Here is a 17,943-nt window from a genome sequence, read left to right as displayed (position 1 = left end):
CCGTATTTTACCGTAGGCCTACTGGTGTCTGTTATACCAATTAGTCTCTTATATTAGTGTCTCTTACAAGGGGGTTCGAAGGTATTGATTATGGCTTAAGGCATATTTTCAGGGTTAAAGGAAAATAAAATACATGACAAATCTTGTGTTCTAATGAATTATTATTGTGGTTTAACATCCCAAAACCACAATATCATTGAGGCGTATCGTAGTTCGGGGGATGCTGGGCTCAGTAAATTCAGACCACTTAAGTTTCTTCATCAAGTAGCAAAATCTACCGTTGGGTCAGCAGCCAAGTAGTACTGGAACCACTAGAACATCATGTGGTAGGTAACTTCTGTTCTAAAATGCTTCCAATCCCTCAATGGGGCATGTTTATGAGGTGGTAATAGCTTCAATATGAAGTGACATACGAGATGAAAGCTATAGTTAAAATACAACTGTCATGCTTTGTCAATACCTCCCAGTACAGTCATGTCTGCATAACACTCACATTACCAGGATGAATTTCACTCAATTACCTGGCTATAAGACATTCCGCATATAGTATGCATTCTTTGAAGTGTACTTTTTTCATATTTATCATAAAACTTGAAAAGTAATTTAACAAATTCTTCTGTAGAGCACCTTCAGTCTATTCATGCAGAATTTAACCATAATGATGCCATGATTATGAAAGGTCAAATCATACTTGTTCCGAATTTGTCAATTCCAAGCTCAGCCCGCGGAAAATTTAATGTGCTAGTTTAAAATGGTCATTTGCCACTTGGTACACCACAATAATTTTCATGTAGACATGATTACGAGTCCTTCAGACTGAGTTTAGTGGCAAAGAAAGCACAAATCATAGAAAACAAACTTTCAAGTGTCTTACCTTTAGTGGTGTAACGTATTCCCCTTCAGGTGTCACGTCTGCAGTCCTGTTTAGCAGATTCTCTCGAGGTATCCGATAGTCGTGAAAAGACAGAAACCTACACAGACATAAGGTATATTTGCTTCAGTTACAGCCACAAACAATTCCTTCGTTTATTGCTAGATAGGCTTAAAGGGACTGTCTACCGCTCGAAAAAATGCTTTTTATTGTGACATGAATGAGAGGATCGTTCATCACATCGACAACGATGAACATGCTTTTGTACCATAAAAACAAGTTTTAATTTTAATCTGAGGTCGAACGTCGACAAAAAACGACCGCTAGCAGCACCCAACAGCGATGTGGTCAATCTACTGGTATGAAAAGAAATCCTCGCAGGTAGATTTATTTTGCTTAATAACAAACATGTATGACTTGAAATTGTGTTTAAGCGCATGAGACAGCTTTATGTTGCACCAGATAACATTTTTTTCGTGCATTCGAAGAGGCGCCTGTTGGTGCTGACAACAGTGGGTTCGCTTGGCTGTCTGCCTGCCTGCAAACGACAGAGATACTCGAGCACGGCCTCCGCTCATTAGAACAGCAAAGGAACAACCAGGCGTCACACAATGGGACTTGTGTAACGATTGGGTCGTCCAATGCTTCAACCCATTACAACAGCTTGTTCTTGATCCCCTATTAACTGTGGCACAAACCCACATCAGGCATATTTCTTTACCTTCATCAGCCACAGCATAAAAATTTTCCCACAAGATTGCTGGCAAGTGTGTAGCAAATACCACACTTCTCTGAAAAATGACGAAGGATAGCATAATGAATGCCGGCCTACTACACAAAAGTTATGATTATTTATGGCTTAGTGGGTACCCTGCAAGTGTGCTTGTAGCAGTTACCCAAACACTGTTTAAAAAATGCCCTGAAAGGCCGCTCTTGCAACCTTTGCTGTCACTGTGCCGCGAATTCCACACAGGCCCGGCGTTTTTTATTGATAAACAAAACTTGATGAAGCTTGCAAAAACCACACATGGTTTCAGTTTTCTACTCTAGCCAACAGTACAATTGTCATCGCCTCCACCAACCAGTGTTACGGGCATTTATTTTACCGCTCGAAGGAGGTCGAATACAGATAAAAATATTTTGTTTTAATAGTTTCTATACACTTCCCAGAGAAACCGCTGCAAGACTAGACACTTCAGATTAGACACTGAAATTACCCTTTTTATTGCGGCACCGACAGAAAAGCAGTGAAAGAGAGAACACAATTCCTTTAACAATATGGCACTGCATCACTGGGGGCATTGCATCACTGGGTGGTACTTTAACATTGTGGCATTGCATCACTGGCACATGCAGGTAGGTAACCATGTGACAAAGAAGTTGTGTCTGACAAGAATATGCTTGTTTTTTTCACATAAGCAAGCCTGCCAATATTAAATATATGCAGAAAAATTGCAGCTGGGTCAATGTAACATGCAAATGCAATAATTTTAGTGTTCAATAAATCGATTCGCTATCATAGGCATTGGCCAGAAACTGCACAAAGGGAATCTACCCTTTTAAGCCACACCAGCAGTTGCATTGCCCAAGCAAAAGGTCTCAAAGCTAACAGGCCAGAGTCGCAAAAAATATTTACTAAGGAAAGGGCCAGGACAATGAAGCAAGTAGAACAAGGGGGCGAAGGCGTTAGTCAGCACAACATCTAAGCTAACGTTGCCATTTGAAAGGCCCTTCTCATATCTCATATACGGGTGATGTGGGTCACATATCTATACACTCAAACCTCTAAGTAACGAACATGAATGTAATGAATTATTGGTTACAATGAAGTGAAGGAAAAATAGTCTTGCAATATATACAGTGTTAGGAATAAACATTCGTAACGAATTTTCGAATATAACAAACTCATTTTTGTGTTAGATGCAACTTTGTTATAATGAGGTTTGAGTGTGCTGATCCCCAAGCTGGCTAAGAGTTGGACACCTAAATCTTCATTTTACGCCTATGTATCAACACATTGTGACGACAGAGGGTGCCTCACGAAAGAAATGCTTAAAACCAGTAGTGTCTATAAGTAGCACATAAACATACTTAATAAAAAAAGAGAGAGAATAGAACGTAGAGAATGTGCCCAAGCTGTGAGCTGTGAACGATAGGTCGGTGGGCTGCATGTTTGAGACACCTGCACTAAATCATACGAGGCTCTCGCCCTCCCCCCGCCCTCCCTTGCCCTATGTTCGCTATAAATACTGATGGCCATTTCATGGATCGCCAATAGCAACACCCATGAAGAAAGCAGTTATTCCAGCCTTCTTCACCATCCATGCAAGTTGCGCAAACTGCAAGTTAGCAGGTAACGTTCACTAGTGGGCTGCCGAACAGCTAAATTAACAACAAAGCATATGCAAGTCCAAAATGTGCCGTATCATGTTGCTCTTGATTGGTTATAAGGACTTTTACCATAAGAATCATGATATCTATAAAAATCACAACTAAAAGGTCAAGTTAGTTTAAATAATTGCAAATAGATTTAGACAAACGTGTACCTGAAATTTCTTGACAAAGTCCCTAAAGATTTGAAGCTTGTCTTGTCTTGCCTGCTTCAGTATTCCAAGCGAAGCTTCTTTGAAAGTTCGGTGGCAGCAGCAGTTTTACATGCGAAAGACCTTGCACCAGTGAGGTTTTTCTTTTTGGAAATGAGGCCCTCGAAAGTGTGCCGGTACTATGCACATTTGTATGTGATTGATGATTGATATGTGGGGTTTAACGTCCCAAAAACACTATATGATTATGAGAGACGCCGTAGTGGAGGGCTGCGGAAATTTAGACCACCTGGAGTTCTTTAACGTGCACCCAAATCTGAGCACACGGGCCTGCAACATTTCCACCTCCATCGGAAATGCAGCGGCCGCAGCCGGGATTCGAACCCGCGCCCTGCGGGTCAGCAGCCGAGTACCTTAGCCACTAGACCACCGCGGCGGGGCACGTTTGTATGTGCCGTTTCCTGCTAAATGACAGTTTCACAATCGTGAGCTTGTCGGCGATGTGCTGTTTTTCATATGGCAATCCAATCAAAAATCAAGGTCACTTGTCATTTCATATTGCCATAATGCATTGTGGTTTCGATATGAGCACATGACCATTGTCATAGCCCGTAGCAACTAAAGTTTTGCAATGCCAAGCCTGTGGAAGAGAGGCCCTATCACCAGCATGAATGAAGAAAGAAAATCAAGCGAAAAAAATGTGCAATGTGACAAAAAAAAAGAATATGGAATACTAGTACAACGCCAAGCAAGCACACACTCATTTCCCGAGTGATAGAAGGGGTTTTCTGAACTCCTTTTTTTTAAAGCTTTTTTTTTTTTTCATTCTCTCAAGATCAGAATGCGCAGAGGCCCAAAAGGGGAGCATGCTGACGTAACAACTGATAAAGACAGGAGTTTGTCGCCACGTGACATGTTTTCTTTGAAACAGAGAAGCGGATTGCTTCAAGGTAAGGGTGGCTCTTGTTATAAAGGAGAATGACACTGACCCATTGTCGATGCCATTGAGGCCCAGCTTGGGACCCATGTCGCCCACGAGGACACCTGGGAACGGAAGCAGAGTCTTGCGGTTCCTGATGGGAACAATGAAGGCGTGCAGGCCCCGGTTTTTCCTATCGGCCGTCAGCAACTGAGCAAACACTATGGCATCTGTAGCCGTCTGCCCCATGTTTCCTGACCAGACCTTGATGGCTTCAATGTCGGGAGTGTTCAGGACGAACTCCTGCACAGTGAAAAGATAATATGATAACTGCTGGAGTTTTACATCCCAAAACCCCGAAATGATTATGAGGGGCACCACAGTGGGGGGCTCTGGAAGTTTCGAACACTGGAACAAGTGTTTTGACAAGCAGATGTGTCCTTTCTGCCTTGACAAAGACAAGTCTGTTGCCAGCTTCACGAACATACCCTAATTAAATATTTTTTCACCTCTTCACAAAAAAAGAATGCACCAGCTGCAAACACACCTACCTCACCTGAAGATACGTGCAGCGAGACAGCCTTCTGGAATGTCGAGACCTTATATAATGTGTGTAGAATGAAAATTACAGAACAGCGCGACAATGCAGTAAAGACTACTTTGGTGACTAGAGCTCGTGTGAGGCTCTAGATGTACGACTTTTACAAAAGCTTAACATATGAAATGCTAAGAAACTTATCTTGCATTTCTAGAATTTCTTATTTTCTGAACTTTGATAAAAAAAAATGCAATAGGGAGGAAGATCACAATGTATGCTTTGGATGCTCCCAAACAAGTATTCCTAAATTTCTGTGATTATAGCAACCATGGTGAGAAGATTGTTAACGTACTGGTAACGTAAATTGTAACACGAAGGGTGACTTCCAGAAAGAATAAAATAAAACAAAAACAAAACAACTGCGTGCCTCAATATACTTTTCAGACAACTTGAATTTGGTTATTCCATTGTAATTTGAAGGCTGACTTCAGGTAGCAAAAATCGGGAAAAACCTTACGTTACATTCAAGTAAGCGAGGTAAGTTGGTTGGCTGGTTGGTTGCAAAACCTTATTGTGGTCCTGCAAGGCGCACGGTAGCGCGCAGCGAGCGACTTTCACGTCGGGATCGTTAGGTCAAGCCTAACGGTCCCGACACAGGGTAAGTGTCCACCAAAAATTTTGCTGCATCTCAACCCTCTTTTTTTTTTAAGCCAAGTGGTACACTTATAAAATTGGGACACAAGGAATTCAGCTGTACATTAAATTACTATAAACACAAAAACACAATACAACAATGTGATCAGTATAGCATTCTTATACCAATAGAAGCCCAGTGATATTATAATGAAGAAGATAAAGCAAGCTTTTCGATCTCTCTTTCACCCTAAAGTCCCAACTTTTGTATGAGACGAACGTCAGCAGCCTGAGAAAACTGACGCAACAGTAGAACGTGACAGCTTCTGACATTGTATTGTTGTTTTAGGATGCCTTGTCAACATCTTCAATGACAATGTTGCTGGTCAAAATTTTGGCCGCATAGTTTTCTCTGTGCCTCTCTACACAGCATGCAACTTGACAGAATATTGATACACTGCATGATTGATTTTCCAATGAGACATCTAGCTTCTGTTCGGCCTTGTACAAAGTCATAAACATAGATAATGTTGTCCGATGAGCCCAGTGAAATGTTTTTCAGAGGAGAATGGCAACACTTAATTACACATTGGGAAATACATCTAATAAAGCAACTAATGAAAAGTTTTGTTTCGTAAAGCGATGCTTTAAGTCGACTAAAGCTTCTAAGTATTCAAGTGCCCGGAACATCTGCCCTCTTTAACTATACACAGATAAACTTAGAATTGTGAATGAAAGTCCACAACTGCATCAAATGACCGAGACAACTTCAAAACGACACAAAAAGTAATGTCATTGGCAGGGTACTTAGCATTATTTTGTACCTTGATCATGGCTACAATGAAGGAAAATGTGAAACGTTACTCATCCATACTGTTGAGTGGTAAGTATATACTAATAACGAACATCCCATAAATATAATGAGAGCACGCTTGCTTGAGCCCGCCTTCATTTGACCATGAGGACTGGACTGTACTGTATGTTGCTTCTAAAACGAAAGAACACATAAGGTGCTGTCACTTGCCTGTGTGTTTGGATCGTACAGTGCTTCCGTCCGCATGGCTCTTGTGTTTGTTCCATGGCTGAGCTCAGTCAGGGCAAAGCATCCAGCTGCCTAGCAGGTAAAAAAAACATACAAAAATGTCACAAGAACTAAACCAAACCAATGGAGCAACTCCAAAGAGCTTACCTCAAACTTCAGTATTTCGTCGAATATCCGCATGTGCCTCTTCGTTCCCAGTCCCCTAACAGCTCCAATGAACATCTATGCAGAAGGAATGGAAAAGTAAGAAACACATCCCTTGAATGACCTTGTAGCACCGTAGCCCATTTCAAATCAAAGTTGCTGTAGCCAATGCTTTTTTTTTTTTTCTGAAGCTCGCCATTAACCCTTTCTGGCCCATTTACGGGAGGGTTCATGATGAGCCATTGCTCAACAAGTTTTGTGCGTGTTATTTCACCGCATTATACGCTACCTCTAAATGAGCAAGTCATCATCATCATCATCATCAGCCTGTCTACGTCCACTGCAGGACAAAGGCCTCTCCCATGTTCCGCCAGTTAACCCGGTCCTGTGCTTGCTGTTGCCAATTTATACCCGCAAACTTCTTAATCTCATCTGCCCACCTAACCTTCTGTCTCTCCCCCTACCCCGCTTCCCTTCTCTGGGAATCCAGTTGGTGACCCTTAATGACCAGCGGTTATCCTGTCTACGTGCTACATGCCCGGCCCATGTCCATTTCCTCTTCTTTATTGCAGCTATGATATCCTTAACTCCCGTTTGTCCCCTAATCCACTCTGCTCTCTTCTTGTCTCTTAAGGTTACACCTACCATTTTTCTTTCCATTGCTCGCTGCGTCGTCCTCAATTTAAGTTGAACCCTCTTTGTGAGTCTCCAGGTTTCTGCTCCGTAGCTAAGTACCGGCAAGATACAGCTGTTATATACCTTCCTCTTGAGGGACAGTGGCAATCTACTTGTCATAATTTGAGAGTGCCTGCCGAATGTGCTCCACCCCATTCTTATTCTTCTAGTTACATCAATCTCGTGGTTAGGCTCTGCGGTTATTACCTGCCCTAAGTAGACATAGTCTTTTACAACTTCAAGTGCACTATTACCTATCGCAAAGCGCTGCTCCTTTCCGAGGTTGTTGTACATTACTTTCGTTTTCTGCAGATTAATTTTAAGACCCACCTTTCTGCTCTCCTTGTCTAACTCCGTAATCATGAGTTGCAATTCGTCCCCTGAGTTACTCAGCAATGCAATGTCATCGGCGAAGCGCAGGTTACTGAGGTACTCTCCATTAACTCTTATCCCTAACTGTTCCCATTCTAGGCTTCTGAAAACGTCCTGTAAGCACGCAGTGAATAGCATTGGGGAGATTGTGTCCCCCTGCCTTACACCCTTCTTTATTGGTATTCTGTTGCTTTTTTTATGAAGCACTATGGTAGCAGTTGATCCCCTGTAGATTTCTTCCAGAATGTTTATATATATTTCATCTACGCCCTGATTCCGCAGTGTCTGCATGACGGCTGATATTTCTACTGAATCAAATGCCTTCTCGTAATCTATGAAGGCTATGTATAGTGGTTGGTTATACTCTGAGCATTTCTCTATTACCTGATTGATAGTATGAATGTCGTCAATTGTTGAGTAGCCTGTTCTAAATCCTGCTTGTTCCTTTGGTTGATTGAATTCTAATGTTTTCTTTACTCTGCTAGCAATTACCTTTGTAAATAGCTTGTATACTACAGAGAGCAAGCTGATCGGTCTGTAATTCTTCAAGTCCTTGTCATCTCCTTTCTTATGTATTAAGATGATGTTAGCGTTCTTCCAAGACTCTGGTACTTTTCCCGTCAGGAGGCACCTCGTAAATAGAGTGGCTAGTTTTTCTAACACAATCTGTCCTCCATCTTTCAGCAGATCTGATGTTACTTGATCCTCACCAGCAGCTTTGCCTCTGTGCATGCTCTCCAAAGCTTTTCTGACTTCTTCTATCATTACCGGTGGGGTGTCGTCTGGGTTACTGCTAGTTCTTATAGTATTGAGGTCGTGGTTGTCTCGGCTACTGTACAGATCTCTGTAAAACTCCTCCGCTATTTTAACTATCCTATCCATATTGGTAGTTAATTTGCCTTCTTTGTCCCTTAGTGCATACATCCACCTTTTGCCTATCCCAAGTTTCCTCTTTACTGCTTTGACGCTTCCTCCGTTTTTCAGAGCGTGCTCAATTCTCTCCATGTTATACCTTCTTACATCGCATACTTTACGTCTATTAATCAGCTTCGAAAGCCCTGCCAGTTCTATTTTGTCTGTTGTACTTGACACTTTCATGATTTCATCATCATCATCATCATCATCATCAGCCTGACTACGTCCACTGCAGGACAAAGGCCTCTCCCATGTTCCGCCAGTTAACCCGGTCCTGTGCTTGCTGCTGCCAATTTATACCCGCAAACTTCTTAATCTCATCTGCCCACCTAACCTTCTGTCTCCCCCTGACCCGCTTCCCTTCTCTGGGAATCCAGTCAGTTACCCTTAATGACCAGCGGTTATCCTGTCTACGCGCTACATGCCCTGCCCATGTCCATTTCTTCTTCTTGATTTCAGCTATGATATCCCTAACCCCCGTTTGTTCCCTAATCCACTCTGCTCTCTTCTTGTCTCTTAAAGTTACACCTACCATTTTTCTTTCCATTGCTCGCTGCGTCGTCCTCAATTTAAGCTGAACCCTCTTTGTAAGTCTCCAGGTTTCTGCTCCGTAGCTAAGTACCGGCAAGATACAGCTGTTATATACCTTCCTCTTGAGGGATAGTGGCAATCTACCTGTCATAATTTGAGAGTGCTTGCCGAATGTGCTCCACCCCATTCTTATTCTTCTAGTTACTTCGATCTCATGGTTCGGCTCTGCGGTTATTACCTGCCCTAAGTAGACATAGTCTTTTACAACTTCAAGTGCACTGTTACCTATCTCGAAGCGCTGCTCCTTGTCGAGGTTGTTGTACATTACTTTCGTTTTCTGCAGATTAATTTTAAGACCCACTTTTCTGCTCTCCTTGTCTAACTCCACAATCATGAGTTGCAATTCGTCCCCCGAGTTACTCAGCAATGCAATGTCATCGGCGAAGCGCAGGTTACTAAGGTATTCTCCATTGACTCTTATCCCTAACTGTTCCCATTCTAGGCTTCTGAAAACCTCCTGTAAGCACGCGGTAAATAGCATTGGGGAAATTGTGTCCCCCTGCCTTACACCCTTCTTGATTGGTATTCTGTTGCTTTCTTTATGAAGCACTATGGTAGCAGTTGATCCCCTGTAGATTTCTTCCAGAATATTTATATATACTTCATCTACGCCCTGATTCCGCAGTGTATGCATGACGGCTGATATTTCTACTGAATCAAATGCCTTCTCGTAATCTATGAAGGCTATGTATAGTGGTTGGTTATACTCTGAGCATTTCTCTATTACCTGATTGATAGTATGAATGTGGTCAATTGTTGAGTAGCCTGTTCGAAATCCTGCTTGTTTCATGATTTGACGCTTCTTAATTAGGTTCTTCGTTTCCTGGGAAAGCTTGCCGGTGTCCTGTCTAGCTACCCTGTCTCCAACTTCCACTGCACACTCCGTGATGATACTCGTCAGATTATCATTCATTGTATCTACGCTAAGGTTGGTTTCCTCGCTAAGAGCAGAGTACCTGTTCTGCAGTGACACTCTGAATTCCTGTACTTTCCCTCTCAGTGCTAGCTCATTGATTTGCTTCTTGCGTATCAGTTTCTGTCGTTCCTTCTTCAAGTCTAGGCGGATTCGAGCCCGTACCATTCTATGGTCACTGCATCTTACCATGCCAACCACTTCCACATCCTGCACGACTCCTGGGTGTGCAGTCATTATAAAGTCTATTTCGTTCTTATTTACGCCATTAGGGCTCCTCCATGTCCACTTGCGGTTTTCTCGTTTTCGGTAGAAGGTATTCAAAATACGCAGATTATTGCGTTCTGCGAATTCTACTAGTAGCTCTCGTCTGGCGTTTCTAGTGCCGATGCCATAATCTCCTACTGCCTGGTCTCCAGCCTGCTTCTTCCCTACCTTTGCATTAATGTCGCCCATTACTATAGTATACTGTGTTTTCACCTTACTCATTGCCGATTCCACGTCTTCATAGAAGCTTTCAACTGAAGCGTCATCATGGCTGGATGTAGGCGCGTAAGCCTGTACCACCTTCATTTTGTATCTTTTATTCAGTTTAATTACAATGCCTACCACCCTTTCATTAATGCTATAGTAATCCTCTATGTTGCCAGCTATGTTTCTGTGAATTAGGAACCCTACTCCCAGTTCTCTTCTGTCTGCCAAGCCCCGATAGCAAATGACGTGCCCATTCTGTACCACAGTATAGGCCTCATCTGTCCTCCTAACCTCACTCAGCCCTATTATATCCCATTTAATGCCTTCTAGCTCCTCGAATAATACAGCTAGACTTCCCTCACTAGATAACGTTCTAACGTTAAACGTTGCTAAGTTCAAGTTCCAATGGTGGCCTGTCCGTATCCAGAGATTCCTAGCACCCTCTGCTGCTTTGCAGATCTGACCGCCGCCGTGGTCAGTTGCTCCGCAGCTGGTGGGGACTGAGGGCCGTGAGTTAATTGACGAATGCCTACGGGAGGGGGTGGCCAGATACTGCACCAGGGTGGCCAATCCTTCTCTGGTGAGATCAAGAAGTAAACTTCTTTTACTTGGGCTTTGCTTTCTTCAACTTCTTACCAAAACAAAAGAAAGACGGATAAAGGTTTTGGACCACAAAGGGTTAAAACACATGCAAGAGCCCATGAGTAGTTAAAGGGCAAATGTAAATGATCAGATTTAGATATATATTTAACTCTCGAATGGCACCGAGAAAATTTAACTTTCCCAATGCACTTAAAAGAAAACAGATGGCATGCCGATTCCCCGTCATGAACTACAAACATTGAATGCACAAGTGCATGCACTACACAAACAAAAAACCCCAAAAAATGTACACTTACATCAAAGCAGAGAACTTTCTTGATGGAAAGAGACCAGTCATAAGCCCCGATGCAGTTGTTGCACGCAGATGAAAGGAATGGGTTTTGGAAGAACTCCTCCTGAGAGTAGAACTGATACTCAAAGATGCGCTTCATCCGCCGGAAGCACAGGTGACGGTGCTCTTCCAAGGTGATGTCATCAAAAGGCTGACGGGCAAACAGCGGGTCATTCTCCAGAGTCTTGAACACCTTAGCCTGGGCTCAAAGACGACGCAAGAAGCAAAGTTTAATTGTAGAAGCTGTGGGACCCTAAAATTTGAATTAAATGTGTACCGCCTACGTCTTTTAGTCACTTCATCAGGTGCCTTTCTCAGAACAACAATCTTCTCTTTTGGTTTTTTTTCGTCTTTTTCAAACTTTCACTGAACAATAGCCTTTATTTTCTAGTGTTTCAGCTTCGATAAATGACATTAGATTCCTCAGCATTCGTTGAGCAGACTAAATAAACTGTTTTATACCAAAGTAAAGGCTGAGAAAAAGACAAGAAAAAGACAAAGACAGCTGAGAAAAAGACAAGTTTTTTCTATGATACGTGAAGGTCACACAGTGCCAGGCTGTAGATACTCTGCACCTTGTGTAGTGTGCTCATTATTGGAACTCTAAAGAGGGTATTCTTCCTGACACAGCCAAGCTTCGGGCAGTTGCAGAGTTCCCTAAACCTGCGTCTCTGAAGGATCTGCGCAGCTTTCTTGGCCTCTGCTCGTATTTCCGCCGCTTTATTCGGAATTTTGCTATGATCACCGCCCCCTTGACTGAACTTCTGCGCAGTAACTCGAAAAGTTACGCTTGGTCACCCGCCTGTGACGATGCTTTCGAAAAGTTGCGCCATCTGTTAACCTCGCCACCAATCTTGCGTCATTTCGACCCGACTGCTCCGACGGAGGTACACACCGATGCCAGCGGTGTTGGACTCGGCGCCGTGCTCGCGCAGCGTAAATCGGGATTCCATGAGTACGTAGTCGCATACGCAAGCCGTACCCTTACCAAAGCGGAGAAGAACTATTCTGTGACAGAGAAGGAGTGTCTGGCAATTATATGGGCTCTAGGTAAATTTAGACCGTACCTATATGGTCGCCCTTTCGACGTAGTCACCGATCATCATGCGCTTTGTTGGTTATCCACGTTGAAGGACCCCTCCGGCCGTTTAGCTCGCTGGGCTTTGCGGTTGCAAGAGTTCGACATGCGTGTTATCTACAGGTCTGGCCGACGTCACACTGATGCCGACGCTTTATCACGCTCGCCTATGTCCGCTGAAAGCTCTGCATGTTTATCTGCCGTGGACGAAATGGTTGCGTTCCCAGATAACTGTGACATGGCGTCTGAGCAACGCAAGGATGACTGGATCAGCTCTGTTCTGCGATTCCTTTCAGATCCGTCGACTTCTCCATCTTCTCGAACGTTGCGCCGTCAAGCGGCTCACTTTGAGGTCCGCGATGGCCTCCTTTATCGCAGGAATTACAAGTCTGAGGGCCGAAAGTGGCTACTTGTCATACCTCGCCATCTTCGTGCTGCAATATGTTCAGCTTTCCACGCTGACCCTCAGCGCGCACATGCGGGCATCTTCAAAACATACGCTCGCATTTCCTCCCGGTTTTATTGGCGAGGCATGTACACCTTTTTGCGCAAGTACATTCAGTCATGCCCACAGTGCCAACGACGGAAAGCTCTGCCTCATCATACCTCTAGTCCGATCCAGCCAATTCCTTGCCCAGCCAGGCCTTTTGACCGCATTGGGATCGATCTGTACGGGCCTCTTCCATTCACGGCTTCCGGAAACCGTTGGATTGTTGTCGCTGTCGACTATCTGACGCGATACGCAGAAACAGCCGCTTTGCCTGCTGCCACAGCACGCGACGTATCTTCTTTTCTCTTGCGGCACTTCATTCTCCGTCACGGCGCACCGCGCGAACTTCTCAGCGACAGAGGACGTGTGTTCCTCTCTGAAGTCGTCAACGCACTCCTCGCCGAATGCCGTATTATTCACCGGACTACCACCGCCTACCATCCGCAGACGAATGGATTGACGGAAAGATTCAACCGTACCCTAGGAGACATGATATCAAAGTATGTTGCCTCAGACCACTCCGACTGGGACCTCATTCTGCCTTTTGTGACATACGCCTACAATACTGCTCCACAGGCGACTACAGGCTTTTCACCATTTTTCCTGTTATATGGACGAGACCCTTCCACCACGCTAGATACCATTCTGCCCTACCACCCCGATTCCTCCGAGTCTACGCCCATCTCTGAAGCTGCCCGCCACGCCGAGGAATGCCGTAAGCTCGCCCAGTCGTTCACAACCATCGACCAATGGAGACAAAAATCTCGGCGTGACGATAACCACCCGTACCCTAACTTTGTTCCGGACACTCTTGTGTGGCTTTGGGTTCCCGCTGTGCCTACAGGGCTTTCCTCGAAGTTTTTTTCAAAATACCAGGGACCCTACCGCATTGTCTCGCAGACTTCACCAGTTAACTACATCGTCGAACCCGTTACGCCATCCACAGACCAGCGCTTTCGGGGACGTGAAATTGTTCACGTACAGCGGCTGAAACCTTATTACGACCCGCTCGTACTCTGTTCACCGTGAGTCGCCAGGATGGCTCTTTTTCCGACGGGGGACGAAGTGTAGTGAAGAGGAATGCCCACTACTGCAGCGACATCGACACGTGGGCGCGAGACACGAGCTAGGACTGCCTGATTGCTGCTGCGACGCTGCCCGTATACTCGGCCTGCTCTTGCTGCTTCGATACCGACGCCGCTACCGCTGTTTACCTTGCATTTACATTATATTACACAGCCATTTACATTATGACACAGTCATTTACATTATGACACAGCCTGCCCGAAGCTTGGCTGTGTCAGGAAGAATACCCTCTTTAGATACAACATGACCGAGGATGGTGAGCTGACTTGCGCCGAAGCGGCATTTCTTAAGGTTGAGCTGAAGGCCGGCGTCAGTTAGGCACTGCAGCACTTCATCTAGCCTGCGGAGATGCGTTGGAAAATCTGGGGAAAATATAATCACGTCATCCAAGTAGCACAGGCATGTTTTCCACTTCAGGCCACGCAAAAGATTGTCCATCATCCGCTCGAATGTTGCGGGTGCGTTGCAAAGACCAAAAGGCATGACACAGAATTCGTATAGGCCATCAGGTGTGACAAAGGCCGTTTTAGGCTGATCTTCAGGTGCCAGAGGGACTTGCCAGTAGCCACTCCGTAAGTCAATAGAAGAGAAGAACTCCGCACCTTGGAGGCAGTCAAGGGCATCGTCGATTCTCGGTAACGGGTAAACGTCCTTTTGAGTTATTTTGTTAAGACGACGGTAGTCAACACAGAAGCGAATTGACCCGTCCTTCTTCTTAACGAGAACGACTGGAGATGCCCAGGGGCTGTTCGAAGGCTGGATGACGCCACGCTTGAGCATGTCAGCTACTTGGTCATCGATAACCTGGCGCTCGGCTGCGGACACGCGATAGGGTCTTTGACGCAATGGCGCATTGGTACCCGTGTTGATGCGGTGACACACGGCTGACGTGCGGCCGAGGGGAGTATGCTGGCAGTCGAAGGAATAACGGAACTTGTTCAGTAGTCGTAGAAGCTGAGCACGTTGCGAAACGGTTAACGTGTCGGCGATGGAGCTGCTCAGTACGTCCGGCCTAGTAGTCTGCGGCGAAGAGGCACAGGTCACTCCGGCGACTTCGTGTTCGGCGGAAGGACCAGCCGGCATGTCGATAATTGCAGAAGGGTCGAGACTGTAAACACGCCCGACGCACTCACCCCGAAGTAGTGTTATAGGACATGACAACAGGTTCGAGATGAGTAGTCTGCTGACGCCGTCATGAAGTTCTAGAAGGGCATAAGGTAGCGTCGAACACTTGCGACGAACGAAAAGAGCAGATGGCGTGAAAAGGGCACTAGACTCGGCGAGAGAGTTGCAAGACACCATGGTAAGGGCAAAAGAGTGCGGCGGTATGATGACGTCTTCAGCAACAAATAGTTTGTCCCCGGTTTCATGAGCATCATATAATGGAGCGTCGTCAAACACTTCAAATGCCACCTCAGCGCGCGAGCAATCGATACCCGGCCTTATTAGCGGAGAGAAAATCCCAGCCCAAAATGAGGTCATGGGAACAGGAATCCAACACTAGCAATTCAACGACATAAATGAGGCCATCAATCGCGATGCGAGCAGTACAAGCAGCGGTTGGTGTGACGTGATCTGCACTGGCTGTACGAAGTGATATACTAGCTAGTGGCGTCATAACTTTTCTCAGCAAGCGGCAGAGTCTAGCACTTATCACTGAAACTGCGGCACCAGTGTCGACAAGAGCGAGTGCAGCGACGCCGTCCACATGTACGTCCAGAACATTCGTTGGTGAAGTGAGAGGCCTTGGTCTTTTCGCTGGCGACGCAGTTCCTGCCTCTGGAACTGCGGCAATTAGTTTTCCCGCTCCGGCGATGAAGGACGACGACGCATCGGCGATGGCGAGCGGCGTCGAGGTGATGGCGAGCGGCGGTTAACAGGAGGGCGGTGGTCGGCGTACGATGACATCTGGTCGGGTGGCTGAGAGCCTGTGAACGAACGGCGCGGTGGCACATAAAGGGCAGGTTCGAAGGTCTGGTCGTAGCTCTGTCGGTAGACAGGAACGCGCCGACGGCAATATCGCGCTATGTGGCCAGGTAGCCCACAGGCAAAGCATATTGGGCGATCGTCGAGTGTACGCCATTGTCCACTACTCTGGACGGACCTTGGCTGAGCGAACCGAGGAGTGGGTCGGAGCGGCCCGGCTGAGGGAAGCGACGTAAAAGTCTCAAGAGGTGGTCGAGCCGCTACTTCAGCATAGCTTAGAGGTGCATTTACCTCGGCACAGGCAACAGGGCTCGGCAAGGGTGAAGTGTCACGGGCAGATGGCAGAGCCGCGCAAACTTGCTCCTGGATGACCTGGCGAATGTTTGCTGGCAGAGGTGACGCTGGTTGGCCGGCTGTTGATAGCAGCGATAGCTGACGAGCGACCTCAGCACGAACAAACTCCTTAATCTGCGATAGCAGCGACTGAAGGTCAGACGTGGTGGTCAGGCTGGAGAGGGTGTCATCCGGGACGTCAGGGCGTCGAGTGAGAAGACGCTGTCGTCGCAGCTCGTCGAAACTCTGACACAACTCAATGACCTCAGAGACAGTGACAGGGTTCTTGGAGAGCAGCATTTGAAAGGCGTCATCGGAAATGCCTTTCATGATATGTCGCACCTTGTCAGTTTCTGCCATCGACCGGTCGACACGCCGGCAGAGGTCAAGGATGTCCTCTATGTAGCTGGTGAATGTCTCACCAGTTTGTTGGGACCGGCCTCGTAGGCGTTGTTCTGCGCGAAGTTTGCGCACACCAGGGCGTCCGAAAACATCTACAATGCAGGTTTTGAAGGTAGTCCAGGTGGGGATATCCGCCTCATGGTTTCTGTACCACAGCTTGGCAACATCCGTTAAATAAAACATCACGGTGCCAAGCTTTGTGGGATCGTCCCATTTGTTAGTAGCGCTGGCTCGTTCATACGATTCCAGCCAATCCTCAACGTCTTTCTCATCGGTGCCGCTGAAGATGTCTGGTTCTCGCAAGAGCTGGGCACCGGGACAGCTCCTGCGTGGCGAAGCCGGTGGGGGTGTGAAGACAGCGTCGTCAGGCATGACGGACGGCAGCTTTCGGCTACGCAGTTCCAGGACTGGGGAAGACCGCAGCACTCTCCACCAAAATATAATGTAAATGCAAGGTAAACAGCGGTAGCGGCGTCGGTATCGAAGCAGCAAGAGCAGGCCGAGTATACGGGCAGCGTCGCAGCAGCAATCAGGCAGTCCTAGCTCGTGTCTCGCGCCCACGTGTCGATGTCGCTGCAGTAGTGGGCATTCCTCTTCACTACAGAACTCATGCATGTTATCTTCCCTTTCTTCTCTCCATATGTAGGGTAGAAAATCTGTTCAAAATACTAAAATTAACCACTGCATTTTTTATTCTCTCTCAACTTTACAGTTCATGATAGAAAAATCAGTCTACAAATGCCTTTAAATGCACATGACACAAACAGAAAGAATGAAACATTAAATACGTCAAAATATGATAAAGGATCTTCAGGTGTCAGAGCCTATAATTGATGAGAAAAGAACAAATAAGGAAAGCTTCGTTGCAAGGCCAACATTCCAACAAGGAAAAGCTCCTTTAGGCCTCACATAAAGTATGGGCACCCTGGGATGAAATAAGCTATGTTGTAATGTCAATAATGGTTGTGATGAGTCACTATGATAAGTGGCTGAGCTGGCTTAATAGGATGTTCACTGAAGCATGTAATTTACTGTGTGCAATAAATGTGCAAAACATTACTACC

At 45.8% G+C, this 17,943-nt stretch overlaps 1 protein-coding gene across 1 annotated transcript in view; it reads right to left on the bottom strand.

Annotated features, from left to right (window-relative positions):
* The window catches only part of LOC119177213 (peroxisomal acyl-coenzyme A oxidase 3), a 44,247-nt gene that overhangs the window by 23,869 nt on the left and 2,435 nt on the right, over positions 1-17,943 (bottom strand). Inside the window, exons 2-6 of the mRNA XM_037428639.2 lie at positions 11,530-11,763; positions 6,694-6,768; positions 6,529-6,618; positions 4,404-4,636; positions 875-971 (exon numbers count right to left, since the gene is read on the bottom strand). Coding sequence (XP_037284536.2) covers positions 875-971; positions 4,404-4,636; positions 6,529-6,618; positions 6,694-6,768; positions 11,530-11,763 — 729 coding nt within the window. The remainder of the gene's footprint in view (positions 1-874; positions 972-4,403; positions 4,637-6,528; positions 6,619-6,693; positions 6,769-11,529; positions 11,764-17,943) is intronic.

Source organism: Rhipicephalus microplus, chromosome 3 (assembly GCF_043290135.1).
Source record: "Rhipicephalus microplus isolate Deutch F79 chromosome 3, USDA_Rmic, whole genome shotgun sequence".
Taxonomy (NCBI): Eukaryota; Metazoa; Arthropoda; class Arachnida; order Ixodida; family Ixodidae; genus Rhipicephalus; species Rhipicephalus microplus.
This window is presented reverse-complemented; position numbering and strand designations above follow the sequence as displayed.